At 27.0% G+C, this 19,590-nt stretch overlaps 2 protein-coding genes across 2 annotated transcripts in view; one reads left to right on the top strand and one right to left on the bottom strand.

Annotated features, from left to right (window-relative positions):
- The window catches only part of LOC136971389 (protein phosphatase 1 regulatory subunit 37-like), a 116,119-nt gene that overhangs the window by 63,691 nt on the left and 32,838 nt on the right, over positions 1-19,590 (bottom strand). The window contains exons 3-4 of the mRNA XM_067265836.1: positions 4,076-4,121; positions 3,864-3,964 (exon numbers count right to left, since the gene is read on the bottom strand). Of these exons, the coding sequence (XP_067121937.1) occupies positions 3,864-3,964; positions 4,076-4,121 (147 nt within the window). The remainder of the gene's footprint in view (positions 1-3,863; positions 3,965-4,075; positions 4,122-19,590) is intronic.
- LOC136971397 (putative methyltransferase DDB_G0268948) overlaps positions 1-19,590 on the top strand; it is a 298,490-nt gene that overhangs the window by 254,095 nt on the left and 24,805 nt on the right. The window lies entirely within an intron of this gene.

Here is a 19,590-nt window from a genome sequence, read left to right as displayed (position 1 = left end):
AACAAATTAATAGTTCTCAACTTGTATATTTTCTTCTAAGAATATACAGAATAAAATTTTAGTATACTTTAACATAAATGAAATTTCAAGTAAGTTACAAATAAACAGTGTAAAAATTAGAATAAAATATAAGCAAATAAAACTTATAAAAAATTAACAAAAACAATTTTTCTGTTTATAATATACATTTGTAAATAATACATTTGTACAGTAATTAAAATCATACAAATATATTGTATGATTTTAATTACTATGGCATAACATATATCAGAAAGATTTACTGAAATAATTATGAAATTATATGTATCAAAGGTTTTTATAATGTACTTAGCCTTTTATAATGTATTTTTACTTTTGTAATGTACTTTTTACTTTTATAATGTATAATAAGTACATTATAAATTACCTAAGTAATTTATAATGTACTTACTATTACCATGAGTTTTTGGGTTCTTTTTTCAATTAAGTAAGGTTTAAAAATATTTATAAATATAAATGGAATATTTGAATTAATTTCTTTTAATCAAAATGTATAATTAAAATTATTGTAGAAATATTTTCAAGTGAAAAATATCTTTTTTAAAATTTGTATTGAGAATGAGCTAGAATTATTAATTGAATTAACTTTCATAAAGATGGGTGTGAATAAAGTCAGCATAAAAGCAAGAGCGGACATTTATACTTATTTATAGTCATTTTAATATTTTAATTAATAGACTGTGTTTGCTATTAGCTGGAAATCTATTTGTATGAGTGGCTTATAGCAGCATGAATTAAAATAAGACTCTCTCTTAATTTAATACAATAAACAGTGCTTGTATTTTTGTTAATTAATTTATTTTCTCAAGTGAAATTTAACACACATTGAAATAAGAAATGGCCTTTGAGCAAATAACCCGCTGAGAAATTCCCAATTTCACAGTGGACCAGCCCCTACTGATCAATATTCTTATAATTTGTTTTCTTTTCTATTCTTCCTTTTTGTCTCTTTTTTATTTTCCACTAGGATTGTATCTTGTAGTTGAGTAATATAAGTATTGCACACAAAAGTATTATTGTCAGTGTTGACTCTTATATGTACAGTACATATCCATAATTGCTATAATAGAACCCGCTATCAAAAATTGTATTGTAACATTTGGATACTGAGGACTGAATTGCACATATGCCCTTCAAATAAGCAAAATCAGGTGTCATGTAATTGATTAACTATTTTGTATCAGTTCATATTTTGTGAAAATATAATTGTGTTTTGGATTGATTCCCAGAGTCTTTCTTATGTAGAGCCAAACAAACTACTATTCTTGTGTATAATTATTTTTTTCATCCAAACAATGAATCACTCAAACAAACAAAAAATTCACAACATTAAAATTAGCAAGATGTACAAAATTCCACCTACACAAATCATTTAAACACTAGTTTTTCCATTAAAGCCATCTAAGACGACTAATATACGGAAGGGACATAAAAAAATAGAAACCTATAACAATGTTCTCACAGTTTGTCTTATTGGAAGTTTATAAAGTAGACTGGCAGAAAGTAGAATTGATTGAAAAAGACAAGAACCATTTATTATTTTCACTGGAAATCATTACTATAAAATTATATAATTCAATTAAAGTTTTAATATATAACATTTCTCCATTATTACAAACATTACTAAATATTGAGACATCTGATCCTTAGGTTAGTTGGGCTACCATAATTGTTAATCAATAATTTTCAATAATTCATAATTTTCAATCAAACAGTATAAAATTAACAAAATACTATTATATTTACAATTAAGAAACACATTAAGTTGTATTAAGTTTATGTATATTCTGTTAATATTATACTTTTTAAATGTGATGATTTATTACAGAAGCAAAGAAAAGTCTTTTAAAAATAATTGTAAAGTATGTGTATGTTGCTATGGTAATGTATAATTTGTATCTGTTCAATTCTGTTGTATTTGTTTTAGAATTTATAAGCTTGAAGAAGTTCTGATGTAAAGAACAAAGTATTCATCTTTAAAAGTAAAAATAAAATAAACCAAAATAATGTTGTAACTGCAAAATTGTGTTTAACTTAACTAATAACTAAAGGTTTAAAATTTTAGCTGAATCTGAAGTTTAAAAATTATCTCTCTTTTCCTTTTTAGGTTAATGTAACCCTTGGTGCCAAGATGACAACCTAACCTAACCTATTCTAATAAATTACCATAATTATTAGCAACCAAATTATTAGAATAGGTTAGGTTAGGTTAGAACGTGCGTCCCACTGTTTCCTTGCTGGAATCAGAGACGAGCCGCCATCTTGGCACCAAGGGTTACATAACCAAAAAATTACCAGCTTAGTTTTTGACTTGTAAAAGTAAGCCTACAGTTTTATAAAGATTAAATCACTCAAGTACAAGTGGAAGCTAGTTTTGAATTGCTTTTTTTTTCTTTGCTTTAATAAATGCAGTAATATGGTTTATTATGTCACTTTTCCTTGTTTGTCAGACAGTGGACACGAATTCACTCTCTTCTTCTTCATAAATGGATATTCATGCTTGTTGAATTATTATTCATGAGAGAGCAAACATACTCACGCAGGTTGCTAATTTTTAATCAGTTATTAATTAGGTAAATTAAATCATGATTGATATCTATTAAATGTGTTCAAAGCAAAAAATAATAAATATTATCATTTATATGATTTTATTTGGGGTTACAGTCTTAATTTGATTTACTACATACACTACTGTACCAGAATTAATTAGTGCAAATTTCTTAAGAAAAGTACCTAAGCAAGAAAATAAAAATCCATTTTGAATTACTTTTATTGCTTAATCCACACTACAGAAAAAATAGCTACACAAAGAAAGGATATAACATCAAATAAACATGATTTAAGTATTAATTTGAAGTGATTATCATTGTATAATTATTTTAATAACTAGAAGAGAAAACTTTTGACAATCTCATTGAAAATATACAGAGTAATCGATTCTATAATTCTCTAGAATAGGTGTCGTCCATAATGTACTAAAAGTTACTTTTTTAAAAAACTCAAACAAGAGTTAAAACAAAAAGATATATAAAATATAATTGAAATTTTTTTTAATTAGTAAAAAATTTATATTGACATTTTATCTTTTTAAATTATAAAGTAGTGAAGGAAGATTTTGTGCCAAAAAAACCAAGTCTAGTGAAGTTTGGTCCAAGATTACAAGCAGTTCAACTTATTTTTCAGAAAATTATTCATATAAATTTAAATAATATTGATTTTATAAATTAACCATTCTATTTATTGTTATCTATATCTGAAGTTTCTTAAATGAATTATTAATGAAAATTTTTCCAATAGTGTAAAACGATTCAAAACCAGGAAAATAGAAATCTTTGTTCGTATTCACTAGAGATTTTCAGTTTATCTTGTAATTTATCTTAGATTTACGTATCTACGTTATTTATATTGTAAACTATTTAACATAAACCGATCGAATTAATAAGGAACAAATCTATAAATAAAATTACGACGGCTCAAGTATAACAAATTTGGAACAGTTTCGTGTTCCAAACCAGCTTTTAACCATTCTTGAAATATATCTCGTTTAGCCGAGTTTCGGGCCATCTTCTACGTCGAGTGTTCTTTCTTACCGCTCGATAATTATTTCGATTTCCCGTTTCTAATGTTTAACTTATTTGTATTTATTGATTAATTTTCAATACTTTGAATTTAAATTCTGTTATAGATTCTCATAAATTGAAAATAAATTCAAGTAAATTATTAAAAATTAAAAAAAAAATTTCGTTATACTTATAAAATTCTAAAAATTTCAATAAGATATTAGAGTAACTTAACCATTTTAATTATTTCATATAAGTAATTACTTCGTCATCTAATTGACATGCTTCGAAATCCACTTTGTTGAATTGAATTCTTTTAAATATTTCTTCTAGAGTTTCGCATTGCCAGGAATCTAGATGTTCCCCTATAAGAATTGCAAGTATTTTTACTATAAAAAATTATTTTATGTTCATATCAGAAGGAAACAATTTAAATTATTTAAAGAATGAATAGAAATTCAAAATAATATTATTACCTCTCAAATTTAAATCTGATTCTCTGCTTTCAAATGATTTGATATCCTAAAAAGAAAAAGTTTTATTTCATTAAATAATTGAATAAAGTTGAATAAATTCAAATATAAATATTTTTACACTTTTTGTAAATTTATAATTATTTTAAAATAATATTTTTTTAAAAAAAATCAATAAATACTTAAATATAAAACTAAAATTATCTACAAGTTATTTTTTGACATGTTTATTCTTTACTGATCAAATTGATTAAATGTCAATCATTAAGAAATATATTATGTTGAAAGATAGTTTGATCTCTAGACCCTTCTTGATTTTATTTTGATTTATTAAATTAATAACTCAACACATTTAATTACTTTACAGTAAAGAATGTTACAAAGCTGTTTATAAAATATATGTGTAACTATTGAGAGTTCAGAGAACTCATATATATTAAAGATGGACATTTTTCGGAGCGAAAGTTTATTTCTATTTTAAAAAAAAATTTTTGTTTTGCTTAGATAGGATGGCCCAAATTCACTCGACCTTGTTTTACATTTGTTTAAAACTATAATTAAATAGTTGAATAACATAATATGCTCTTTGTACTAATTTTTGGATTATTTTATATACCAGGGGTGGGCAAGCAAGAGTTCGGCGAGAGCCGAAATGTAGGTTTTGCAAAATGCGTGGGAGCCGCAGTTCTGTACCGTCGTGGCGAATAGTATGGGCGAATAGTAACAAATATTGAATTTTTTTAATAAACGTATTTTCACAAAATTATAAAAATAATAATAAAAAACAGAAATTAACACTTTCGGCAGGAGCCGCACGTAACTCGAGAAGAGCCGCATTCGCCCATGTCTGTTATATACAAAAACACTTTTTACTATAAGTGTATATTTAATTTCCTGGATACAAAAAATCATATACCAATATTAATTACATTATATTTTAGAAATGTAAGGAATAAAAAATATTCTTATTTCAACATAGGATATTCAAGCAGGATATGAAACTAATATTTAAAACATTTTAAAAATGTATTAGATATTAAATTGAGTTATTCAATAGAAATAGAAAATTCTTTTTCAATTTTTGCAAAACTTTAATAAACAAATTGAAATTATATAATGACAAGAATAAGATAATTCAATATTGGATAATTCTTTAAAATTTAACATTTTAAAAAATTTAATTAATAAAAAAATTTCCTTTTTTTCTATTATCTATCTGTTAGATTTTTGTGTGTCTATCTCTGATAAAATGTTTTCCATTAAATAAAAAGTTGGACTCTGGAGAATTGCTGCTTTTCAGTAATTAATTTAAAAAATATACATATATAAAATCTGCCATTACTACCAAAAAAAACACATACGAGGATTTATGTCGAAACGATGACTGTAAAAAAATTTCCCTGTAACAAGTACGAAAACATAAATAAATAATTTTCTTTTTAAAGAATTGCAAAAAATTTCTTTTGAAAAGTTTTAATTTAAAACCTAAAGCTATCATTTTATTTTTCAACAGAAAATATACAAAGATAGACTTATAGATTTACAACAATTAAATCATATACAATAGCACATTCAAACCAACTAAAAACAGTTACTGTCGAAATGTTTTGTTTTAAATTCAGTATTCTATTCTTTATATAATAATTTAAAACAAATGTAAAGTTAAAAATAATTATATTAAAACAACAATTCTACACTAAAAGACATTTATATGATAAAAATCACATAACATCAAATTATTTCTTTTCTAACTATTATATAATCTTTGCTACCATTATAATTTTATAATTTTATTCCACTATAATTAAAATACAGTAATTTATGTTGTTTCGGATCATTCCCAAACAAATAATCCCATTAAAACAATCACAACTATCCACGTGCCTGAAACAAAAATCAATTCATGATCTGATGAGCTAGAAACATTTGGTCACCAGAGTGGGCATAATTATGATTGTTTTATATATTTTTTTTATTAATAAGTTAATTTGAAGATACCCAGTTATGTAGTTGAAAATATTAACTACTGGTAATTTTTGTTGAAAGTAGTTGATAACAATGCTAGTTAACCTTGGCAATCTGGTTATTGATTTCTTCAGTGTACAAACAATGACAAATTCCAGTAAATACCAATAAAGCTTATAAAAAATTCATTGTTTTTACATTAATAATACATTTATGTAAAAATGCTATTAAATTATAAACAGTTTAAAATAAATTCTATACAAATTTACCATTGTAAAATATAGTGTTTCAAGTTTATGACAAGTATATTCACTGTAAATAATAATTATGCAGTACAAATATAATGTCTTAACTGATATTTTATTATTATATTAATGTATACCTAATCATAAAACATATATCAATTTTACATCTAAATAGAATATCAAAGCTTGTTTATGAATAGCAAAAGTGCATATTTTGTCAGACAATATCTATATTATAATGTAACTAGACGTATATGACATGAAAATAGTAGTTACAACCTGAAAGAATCTATAATTTCATTCACTACATAAGACTAAATTAATATTATAAAAATATTTTATTTATATATTTTTTCATTTTCATTTTATACCCTTCCATTTTATTTCATCTTTAACTTTTACAATTATACAATCTAATCTCTAATAGATCTGTTTGAAATACAAAAGAATTCACATATTCACTCAAACACTGCTTTTTCTAAATAAAGATGTAAACACCAGTAAAGTTTGTTTAATTTTTAAACAAAATTCACATTTATATAAATTTTCTTAATGGGGATGTTTAAATGACCAGATGGCTGAAGTGATAAAGGTGTCATCACCTTGCTCCGAGTGATCCAGGAACAAATTTGGATTAGATAAGACATTTTCATGGGGAATTAGCTTAGATAAGTTGGACCTTGCGGCTAACACCCCAGTCATCCCATTGTTGGACCATGATAAGTGTGAAAAAAATCCTCTTAGTGCCTCAGTGTATAGAAAGAGTAAAAATAACTGATTCCTCGAATTCTCTAAAGAAAATGTTTAATGATCAATACTTATCACGTAATCTATTTGTTTCACAAACTGTTGTACAATATTCATATTATACAATGCATTTTGGACTTTTTGTATCTAAAAAATTAATAAAATAAAAAGATTGTCAGTCATTAGATATTTGTTACAAATAGAGAATTCAAAGAATTACAAAGCACAGTACAGTTCTAATGTAGTAAATAAATGAAAATTAATGAAAATACATAATGTGTTGTTAAAAAGAATACAACAATTACACATTTAAATTCTGATAAAAATGTAAAGCATAATTTTGAAAATATTAAAAAACAATTCATATAATGACACTTTATACCTACTTCAAAATTATATTTAAATCAAATTTTATTAAATAATTTGAAATATATTTATCAAAAACACCAATATTTGAAACCGCATCGACATAAGACTTTGCACACAAATCAATACTAATGCCACGTGTTTTGCAACAATAATAATTTAAATGCAATATTTTATTGATATTTAACCTAAATATTGTTAAAATGATCTAATTTAATATTTCTTACATACATGAATGAGTTACTCGCAAATAACAAACAAACTGATGCATTAAAATTAAAAGATTTTCTTAAATATAATTCAAAATTTCTACAATTTAACACTATTATAATACATATAGTATTGTATTTACACAGTACTTTTCATAAGGATGAACTAACTACTGCAGTTAATTGGCTGAATTAATCAATGCACCTTTAACAGTACTGCTAATATTAATAATTTCATAATAAAAAAATATTTGATGATTAAATCTATTTAAAACTTAAAATATTGCAAATTAATGAAGTAAAATTTAATTTTATATATCTTTTTTTTTTATTTGTATAAATTTAAAAATAATTTGATTAAAAATATATAATTTGCAAAAGGGAAAGTCTAACTCCAGTGAAATAAATATAGAAAAGAAAAATTAAATGAATTAAATGCTCTACATTAACATATGGCAAATTAGATGGGAACCAACATACGGTATACTATTGCAATAAAACTATTATTTAACAGTCAATAAGCTAATGTAGAATTCGTGTCGTCAGACATAAGTGTATAAAATGAACGTATCTAAGACTTCCTCAAAATGAATAATAATTTTGTTGTTAGATAGATTAACTTAAGTAAAAATAAAACAAGATTTAATTATATTTGAATTTTAACATTTTGTGTAAAAAATAAATAAATAAATGAAAACAAATATTGACCATGAGATAATATAGTTTGCATGGCAAATAGAGAGTGATTATAAAGTCTTTGTAATTTAAAACTCCAATAATAATTTCAAACGGATGCATGATAGAAATACATTATAAATGAGGTATAAGCACTCAAATTCTTAAGATTTTACACATTAATGTTGCTGAATTTTGTTAATTAATTTTATTTTATTTTCAGATCTTTTAACTGATTGAAAACAGCAAAGGTTAACTATACATTATGACACAGAATCAAAGTCCATAACAGCTGCCATGTGCAGTAAAACTTTCAGAATTAAGCTTTTATACAGCGTATTTCTGCAGCATATAAAAGCGGCGTACCTACAAAATTATTAAAGTTTAAAATTACACGGACTTTACAATAATCACCCTTTAAATTATGTATAAATAATTTTTTATATAGATATTTTAATGTTTTTATTTAATAAAAAAAATAATTAAAGTTTTCTCTAATTACAATCATTTTTTATTGTTAAAAATAATTTACATTAGGCATTTTTTTCAAATATAATCTCAATTTAAATTATTATTTAAATAATTTTCTTAAAATGATTTAGTAAAAGCATTTTTAAATTATTTTAAAATATTTACTTTAACTTAATTATTAAGTTAATTATTTAACAAAATTAGCATATTTAAATATTATGTTTCAGCATAATTTTATTGCTCATTTTAAGATTATTTAACTTTAAATGAGAATTCATTTTCTGAATATAAATATTTATTTATTTATTTATATTGAGAAATTTATTGATATTGTGTGGGTTTAAAAGAATTTGTGTCACCAAATTTTTATTTTTTTTTGTCATTCTTGAATACCAGTTATAATGTAAGTGTAATCTCTACATTTTTAAATAAAATTTCATTTATTTTATACTTTTTAGAATAATATTCATAGTTTTTCTAAAACTAAAGAATAATCTTTATTTAAGCTTATTTTATGTCAACAATGATTAATGGATCAATCAATTTTTAAAGGATTAATAGCGAATCTTCATATTTTCTTAAATTCATGATTATTGCTTGTCCATTATCAGGATAAATAAAATTTATTTATCTTATTTCTTTCTAAGTGTACTTCCTAATAAATAAATGTTTATACAATTTCCAAATATCTGGGTAGCCGCAGAAAATTTCAACTTCCAGAGATTAAATATAACTTAAAAGCTAATATTTAACACATTGTCATTCATTAGAGAAGGGCATCAAATTTCCATCATCACCATTCAAATTCGATTTTCATTCACCCAGATTTCTCTCTCTTCTTCCCAAAACCTTACTTAATGGCATCTGTAAGAACAGATGCCATTAAGTAAGGAAGATGATACCTTAACTTATATAATCAACAACTTAAAGTAATTTAAACAATTTTTAATACATATTTATAAATTTTAATTCACTATTATCTTAAAGACTTTTAATTAGTATTTAGATAACTTTAATAAACTGCAGTTTACTCATAAAAAGGGAGAAAAAGAAATAATTGAATTTTCTGAAGGATTGTACTTTTTGGACTTTCCTATTTATCTAAATAAAGTATCCTGAAAAATAGAAAATATGTTGAATATATTCTAATTATCCATTTTTATTCTTTGCATTAGTACAGTATTAGAAGAGTAGTAAAGTAAGAAAAAATCATAATAACAGAGTGACCTAAATCAAATTGGATTTATCATTAGTATACCAAAGTAAGTCTAACAGTTAATCAATGAAATCGATTGCCTTTGATTTTTTTATTCCTAGAGTATTACTTTTACCAAGAATAACTACTTTTATCATCTATCTACTTAACAAAACTACTAATGAAATAGTCATTAATATTTTTCATTAAGTATAACGCTAAATTAGAAAAAAATAATTCTGTACAGTCCGTTCCAAAAAGTTTTTACATTAGCGTAAAGATTCGGCTTCCTTGCAGTACATAACAATAGATCTATTTACTTCCATTAGTTCAGGATCCCATTATCATAGACTATACAGTGGCAACGACCATTCACTAGTGTCGATAGCAACGAGGGAAAAAGAATATCAGGAGGGGCAGCAACACGTGTTTTTAATACATTATTAAATTGTTATAATTTGTTATATTGAAACTTTAGTTTGTATTACACACAATACAGTGGATTGATATTATTGCATCGCTTTCATTAGTGAATTATCCAGAGATAAATAAGAAATTTCCACACTTTATGTAAAATGGTGTATATTGGAATCTATAGATTGGTTGGTATTATCTTCTTGGCGCAGAGACTATAAGGGTAATATTGTCAAAAGCTAAAATAAGCAAGAAAAGTCATACGCACGATAAGTAAGTAGGCAAATGAATGCAAAAAATGGTCAAATATAGATTATAAACATGTATAAATGCAAACAAAATAGTAAAACATCTGAAATTATAAAATACTGCGCGATAGTAATGTGCACATATAACACAAGAAAATTAGCATAGAATGAGAATATTTATGGCTTTCAAAAAGCCAAGAATAGAAACTAGGTCTGGTCTTTGGTCTAATATATCAGACAAATCTTCAGTCTCTTCGAAATGTAGACGTCCACTATTAAACACGCTGCATTCAATAAGGATATGTTTTATGCTTAAAACCCAATTGTAATATTGGCATACAGGTAGATCCTCACCCTTTAAAAGTATTGACAAAAATATAGACTATATTTGAATTCTTAGTGTAGCGATAACGACTTGTATCAGATATCTCGCTTGATGTTCAATTTTCAATAACTGGTTCGGCTTTACTTCAAAAAGAAACTTTATTAAGTGAACATTCTGAATTTTCTGTTATTGAATGCACTGTGCATTTATGTTTATACATCAAGCTCCTAAGAAAATCCTGCATCAATTTAAATTTTATATAAAATTTTCTTTTTGAGAAATTTTCCACGATTTTGTATTTCTTGTATTTAAATATATTATCGGTAAGTTAGATATTATAACAAATTCATTTATTCCATATAAAAAAATGTCTGGAATGCTTCCAACCTGTTTAAACTTTTCAAACAAAATAAATGTCGAATTGCAAATCGGTAAATTCGAAGCCAAGATTCCTTGTCATTTAAAGATATAAGAATTCAGAATTGATTTCATTGACGATCTCACAATAGATCCTCGACTCGAAATTGAGATTTTCGAATCCATTAAAAGTTGAGAATTCTTATTCTTCAACTTGTCTGTTTTATAATAATTTACTACCAAGAAGATAAGTTGTAAATCAATAGGAACAAAAGGAAAACTATGTAGACCCCCCTTTTGTCAAAGGTTTATAACTTTTTGGTTTACTTCGCTGCCAAAGAAGTTTTATTCCACTGCGAGAATGATAGAAGAACATAAATCGAAATTATTTTGCAGTAGTTTAATACATACGGTATATTTGATATTGATGAACAGTGGCGAAGCGCCTAAGAGGCTTTTGAAGCCAAGTTTACTCTTCCCAAATGTTCACTTTATCAATTGAAAATTTTAATTGATCGTATTGAACAGACCTGGTAAACTGGCTTATCGCGGTTTTAATATTCTGAGTATTAGATAGAGTGCGTGTGAAACGTGAAACTAATCCTCGATAGTCTCACGTTTTGCATATAGATATGTTCGAATGAATGCAACGTTTCTAATGAAGTGATACAACGTTTGTGTGATTGGCCTAATTACAGTCTTCTGTTTATTATTATTATTAGTTTCATCATTATTTAGTTTTGGACATCGATATTTCAGTTTCTATTTAGTAATAAGTTAGTCTCCGCTTGACTCAAGTTTTCCTTAATTAAATTTAACTCATAGGAAGGGAAACTAATTTTAGTTTTTCCCGTTACTTATTCTAGTTATTAGTATTTGCTTAATCGAACACTCATCTCAGTATTGGACGTTATAAAAATCTACATCCAAATTTTTAATAATTGTTTTATTTATTGTAAATTTTCACGCGGAATCACGTATTTCAGATTTTTTACTTTATCTAGGATTTTATCACATAAAACCTTTTTAAAAATTCAAAACAACCTTCAAATCTTCAAATTACTGTATTTCACTGCATTCTCGGATGGCATTAAAGGATAAAATGTATACGAAACCCCGAGTAATTCCACTTTTGCCTTTCGATTCGTCATTAGGGAATGTTAGAAGAGAAGTTAACAAGACAATATTCGAACAAGTTTTCATAAAATCAATATTCTAAAATTTTCCTTGTAATGAACCGAAAAGTTTGAAAGTACTCGGGCTTATATTTTGTTGTATTGCTATAAAACAGTGAAATAAATTATTTTGCAAAATTAGCCTTGCTTTAATTTTGCAACAAAAAATTTGACTGTACCTTGAGATTCAATTCTAAATTTAATATAGGAAACAGAGTGTTTCGAAATACACTATTTGGAAAAGCAAATGTTCGTGTCTGCTCTATTCAGTCCCGTAGCCAGAAATAAATGATTGGGGGGCTACAGAGACAAACTGAAAAAAATGACTAATAGGCCTACTGTATTTTTTACCGCCAGCACTAGGCCTGTTAATTAAGGTCCTAGTGTAAAAGCCTAAGTTTACGTGATGAAAGCGAAACCATATGCTATATAACTAAACATGGGCACTGATCAAGTTGGGGCTTAGCCTCATAGTCCCCCCTAGCTATGGCTCTGACCCTACTGTTTAACAAACCATACGAATTCCATTCTGGTTTCCATTCATGGCAAATCATCAATTGAATTGACTATTTTTTTTTGTTTGCCCTTGAAAAATAAACCTGGTGCATTATTTGATGTGGCTGTAAAAGTACTATACAACACTGTAACACCGTAAAATATAAGTACTTTCAATAAAAACAATTTAAAGCTTGTTGTTAAAAATATGAAGTACTGTACATAAATATATATATTTTTGCCTTTTATCAAGTTTTAAGTTTTATCAAGTCTCACAAGAATGTTTAAACCGACCATCCACATCGTTCACACTTCACATTAACCATTTCGTAACAATTAGCTTCGCCACTAACAATTATATAAAAGGGGGTAACGAGATCTGTCTATATGATTTATAGCATCCTGACAAATTTTGACTCTAGGCCAACCTCTCCTTTAGAAATCGATTTGAAAAAGTTATATCTCACCGTCTAATTAATAAAATCAAGTTTAAAACAATAAATTTATTACGTTTTCGGATGGTTAACGTTAAAAAAAATCAATCAAAAGTAACATTTGACTAATCAATAGTTTTCAATGTCCGTTCAGACCTCTGTGGGTCCTCATTACGGGCCTACGATCTCAGAAAATGTATGGTGAGGATCCTTTATCTCCTTTTAACCGATTCCGATTACAACAAATAAAGTTTAATTATTCTAAGTTAATGTAATTAACAATTTTATTTGCAATGCTTAAATTACTAATTAATAATTGTAGAAATTTAAATTCGCTTTCTTGAATTACACAGTCATTTGTGTTATATAATAATTCACTAATACCATAAATAAAATACTAAGTCACCTCTTAGAAGTGAAGGACACAATGTAATACACGTATTAAAATTTTAAATTTTTTAAATGGAAATCATCTTATCGTTTGCAATACATGTAAATTTTCGTTATAAAATTAATCTCATTTACCTTAATTATCTTTAAAATATCTGCACTTTAATTAATCTAACTAAATTATACCGAAATTTATGTCGATGACTACTTACAATTTCTTGAAACAATCCTCTAATTTAATGCAATTCAAAGGGATTAGTGGTCTAAGGGTTTGTGCGAATCTTTAAGTGTTTCTAAGTAGCAAACATCTAAATAAACAAGACAATGTCGTTGATTTATTGAAACTAATGTAGGAAAAGTACACAAGGATTCCAATAACATAACCATTGGAATCTTTGGTTACTTTTAATTCCTCAGTTTTCTCAAAATCGCCGTGCTTACTTAGCTGCTTGCCACGTAGCTCATGCTTTGATTATAGGTGCATCATGGAATACAATTTACAAGTAAATCAAGATAGCATACACGATATCCATAAACTCTGAAAACATAGAATCTCCATTTATATAAATGCACCCCGTTCATTGTAATTTGGCGCAGCTGCATTGAACGTATCCGCATTGCTAATGAGATGCAACACTCTGAACGTATCATGTATCACAGTGTAATATCAATAAACCATTTATTATTTATATTTGCCTATGTTTCCAACGTTTATAGTCACTCCCTTATATCGTATATTCTTATGATCACACTATTATATCCTTCGTAGCAACGCACTCCAGGGGTGCATATACTTTTGGAATGAAACTGATCCAAGATCACTTCGATCGTCCAAATTGTGTATACAAAGGAACTACTGCGATTCGATCAATCTCTATTTGCGTATACAAACTCCATCTAGGATCAACTGGATCGCGATCAAACTAATCCGAGCGGAGGGTAGGATCGTTTGGATCGGATAAGAGATTAAAGATGGCGGCTTCCATGGTCGAAGTTAAGCTTACAGTAAATAACGAAGAAACACGTTGAATTGTTGACAAGGAAACTTATTTAAAACTTATAAATGACAAGTAAAAACATCATTATTAAAATGTTCGATAAACTGAGATGAAAAAATAAGTATTTAGAAACAATTTTGCTAGATTGTACAGCAAGAATGTATGGCGTGCACTTTCACCTTTTATTGCAAGTTTTATTTTTAAGTTTGTAAAATTTTTATTTAAATTTTATTTTGTGGAAAACAATTTTATTCACAGAGTAATACGATTTAAAAATTCGTATGAATGAGCACAAACAATTTTGTCAAATAAACGATAAATCATAACAGCGTATAGTACCAACTACTGTTTTAGTATCGAGGGATAAAATGGATTATTTTAATTTAATTAATTGATCCTTGTTAGTTAACATATACAGAGTTTCAAAGATATTATACGTATAATATTTTTAAAAATCAGTATATGTTAACTAACAAGCAGAGACTATTATTAACTAACAAATGTTTGTCGCCATCTTCGATCCTACTTGTATATTTTCTGCTATGACAGAAGCTATCTGTATCACGTGACAAGGGCTGATCCGATTTTACAGATCGATCCATACAAAACGAAAAGTATATGCACCCCAGGGTGCCTAGTCTCGAGTACGTGAGCAGCGACTGAGAACATCACTTGGTGCCAATTTGTTCAGGGAATAGTCTCAGTGAACGAGTTGGTACCACGTGATGTTCTCAACACGTCCGTGTTGTCAATCAAATAACTCGAGACTAAGCATCCATTATGGAAGTCTATCTATGGTGGGCTAAAAAGAATTCGTAATGGCGTCATTATAGTCAAAAGGAGAACACAGATCCATCCATTAACTATACAGAAATAAATTTTTCCTGAATAATAAAGAAATGACGAGGAAAATCAATCCTTCACAATCAATAAAGTCTGTATAATCTACCTTCTTTGTGTTCCCGTGTGATTAGTTCTCTTAAGATTACTTCTAACGAAGTCAAATAATATTTCTGTAATTCGTACAGAAATATTATTCGACTTCGAAATAACGCATACAGTGGACTCTATGTAGCGATCGTCAGATATAGCGAAGGATTCTGTTGGTTCTTGCTTTACGTATATAGAGACCTTTCGATATAGTGAATGATTTACTTCAGTTCCTTTAGAGTTCGCTGTGATCTAGAGTCCTCTGTAAATCAATAAATAACGAAAATAAACATTAATTAAACATTACATGTTTGGTCTCAGGGAACTTTGAAACGTCGAGAAATATAAGAGTTGAATGATTTTTTTTGTATGTATGGATGCTAGTGTGTGTGTTAAGGGATTTTTCATCCACTTCGAAGTTTAATAATTCCCGCGCCTTTCATCGAAAATTCCTGAAATTTTGCAGGAAGGTTTGTATATTAGGGGGAAACGTTTCTAGAAATTTTCAGGAAAATTGGACCGTTGGTTCGGGAGATATACCTACCCTCTTACTATCTCCCGTACCAATCCGAAGACTTAAAGGTAATAGTAGCAATTATCAAGGAAGAAAACGAATAAATAATACAGGGAAAATCCAGCACAATGTTGCCAGCTTTTAAAATTATCTAATTTTGTTATAAGAATTTTAATAGTATTAACTCTTTATCGTAATAACCCTTAATTATGGACAATAAGTGATTAATAATAAGTTACTGCGTAATAAAGCAATACAGTGGTCCCTCGATATAGCGAACAATTTTGTTGATCGTACTCCTAATAAAGCGAATGATTTAGCTTAGACTTTTAAAAGTACAGTATGTTATATCGAGACTCCACTGTATATTAAAATTCTCAACTTAATTTTCTACCAACTTACATAGAGATTGATTGTTCATTTAAAAGAATAGGAGCATCGATAGAAAGTTATCTCGATTTCATCACTAAGCTATATTGTTAAGTGAATAATTATTAGGAATATTTAGGTCATCCCTCTCATTTGGGCTAGCTCTATGCATTGATTAATGAGTGATTCGCTTATTCATCCACACTATATCGAATACCGCGCATTAATATCCTTAAACTCGAAAGACAAGCAGAATTTATGGAATGCGAATTGGAAACAGAAGGAAAACGTTAAAAATAAAGTGAAGAAGATTTATTTTAAAATAATTACTTTTTAATTATCAAATAAAATAGAACGACGTCCGTTATTGTATGTTAGTGTAGAGGAATACGTAAACAAAGTATTTATTTTCTTCTTTTTACTCCTTTGAAAGGTTAAAGTATGACATTTTAAAGATAAATATAACAAAATCTATGGTAAATTTTCATTAGAATCGATTAAAGTATCCATAATTGTAATAAATTCTATATCCAGATAGAAGGGAGTTAGTGTTTGCACCCTTGTAAAAATTATAGTAATTATTAATAAATCGACATTATCAAATTAAATTTTATAATACAGTAGAGCGTCGATAAGTGGAACCAATTGGGGACTGGGGTCCTTCCAGTTAATGATTTGTTCCAGTTTCCGACTTTGTACGAAAAATACATTAACCTGTCCGATGTTCAAATTTTTCTCCGTTGCGTGTCGCTTCGTGTTGAATTTTCGTCGATTTTAAGCCTAACGAAAATTTTTATAATAATCATCGAGGCTATCGTATCGTTAAAAATTATTTCTGCATTTTGTACAAACAAAATAAATATATTAAAGAATATAAAAAACATGAAAATTATACTTTAGAAGTAAATTTAGTATCAAAAACATTCGATTCAGCACGACACAGTCCGACTGAAAATCGTTCCACTTTCCGACCATTCCACTTACCGACGTTCCACTTATCGACGCTCTACTGTATTTTAATATATATCGTCCTGGGTTTTTAAATAATTTTTTAAAATTATTTTTTTACAACTAAATTTTATCATTTTTTTAGTATCAAAATCAAATCCAGATAGAAAAGATGGTGATAAATGCATACAGAGCAGGAGCCGGATTCTAAATTTAAATTTCTATATAAAATTTTCATTCCAAAGTAAGCTAAATTAAAATTAAATAATGGTGATAAATATGTTTTTATTTGTTTTATTGATTTAATAATATATTTTTTTATGGCTTATGAGAGGGATTGGGCGCATATACGTGCTGGTTCGGCCCCCCTCACCTATCTCATTGATAATAAAAAATGTTATTAATTTTTTACTGTTTTATACTCATATTAAATTAGAATTACAATACGACGTTTTTTTAATTAATTGACTATTCAATTTTTGAATTATTGAGAATATATAATACTGTATATATTTTGCCAGGGAAAATTTAAATTCATTTCTACATTTGAATGAAGAAATCAATTGAAATTCATACTTTTACATTTTTCAAATTTTACGCAAACATCTGGTTTTAATGGAGCTTCGATCAAAGTTAATAAAGAAACCAAAGACCTGGAAACAAATTCGATGATGACTTTCAACAGTCATAAGAAGTTAATCCATAAAATTATAATCGATTTAATAAAAAAGTTCGTGTCAAATTCCTTATAGGCATCTATTTATTCGATATGATTACAATTAAAATTATAAACGAAATACAATAATTTTTATTTCTATATACTTTTAAGTATATGCCCTCTCCAAGCATTTTCTACACGCTTTCCAATAATGCGTTATGCTAAGGAACGAAAAAGGCAATTGTTCGGGGTCCCCACTAATCTGGTAACAGATGGCGCTACACGCAGTTTTAAACGCTATTGCCAGGAAAGTTAAGCAACTCGTATTTAATGAATAAAGGTAAAACTAAAGAAAATTATTATAATAATTCTCCTGTATTTTTATTCTTATTTGCTGCTACAGAAACTTTATAATTAAAAATAGTAATTTTATTAAAAATAATGATATAGGCGTCATTCGTGAGTAAACAAAATCCATTTTCTTCTCTTTCATCACCAAAATTAGATATTTGCTACGTGAAAATATTGCTTGTAAACAATCCAAACAGCAACATATTAAACTGATAATGGCTTAGAACAATTCCAACAGCGAAACAATAAATTACAACTTGTTTCTAAGCCATTATTAATTCAATATTCGGGTGTTTACATTGTTTCTAAGGTTCCCAAGTAATAAATATCAAATTTACATGTTTACTCAAACATAAATCGTATTCAATGAAAAAATTTAATAGTAGTTACGCATTTATTTACTTATTTACGCTTAAATATTCGAATGTATACTGTCGACATTACGTGCAGGATGCCATAAAGAAAATTACACCACGTGACAATTGCAGTCATTTATCTTGATGTGAAACTTGCTTCCTACAAATTAATATAATGAAATGTTTTATTTATTTAACGATAGAATTCTCTTTGATTTCCCGTGGCTTTCAGTAAATTATTTGGGAGTATTCTTGACAGAACAGAAGGAAAAATAAATAAACAAGTAAATAAATAAAACAAAAATGCATGCAATAAGACAAAATGGTAAGAATTCGATGACGATAACAATCACTTTTAGAAGAATTCTCCTTTAAACAAGCATCTATCGTCATTCTTTATAATAGAACCATTATCAATGTAATTATTTAGAAACAATCGCTGATGTCCCTTATTATTTATCTCAAATTTAATATTGTGAGTATAGAAGTATAGAAGGTGCAGACGAAACTAGAAGCGAGATGCTCATTCCCAGAAGATTAACAAATCAAAATAAAATAAATAATAATGATTCTATATTGTTTTTTTAAAATATATGTATAGCTAAATATAAATAGATGAGACCTTTAAATGGTTGTCGGTATTTCTGTTATTCTTTATGCGTTTCCAGGCGTTGCTTGGGCTT

This window comes from Centruroides vittatus, unplaced genomic scaffold (assembly GCF_030686945.1).
Source record: "Centruroides vittatus isolate TY-2023 unplaced genomic scaffold, ASM3068694v2 contig_1051, whole genome shotgun sequence".
NCBI classification, from domain to species: domain Eukaryota; kingdom Metazoa; phylum Arthropoda; class Arachnida; order Scorpiones; family Buthidae; genus Centruroides; species Centruroides vittatus.
Note: the sequence above shows the minus strand (reverse complement) of the source record. Positions and strands in the feature narration are given on the sequence as shown.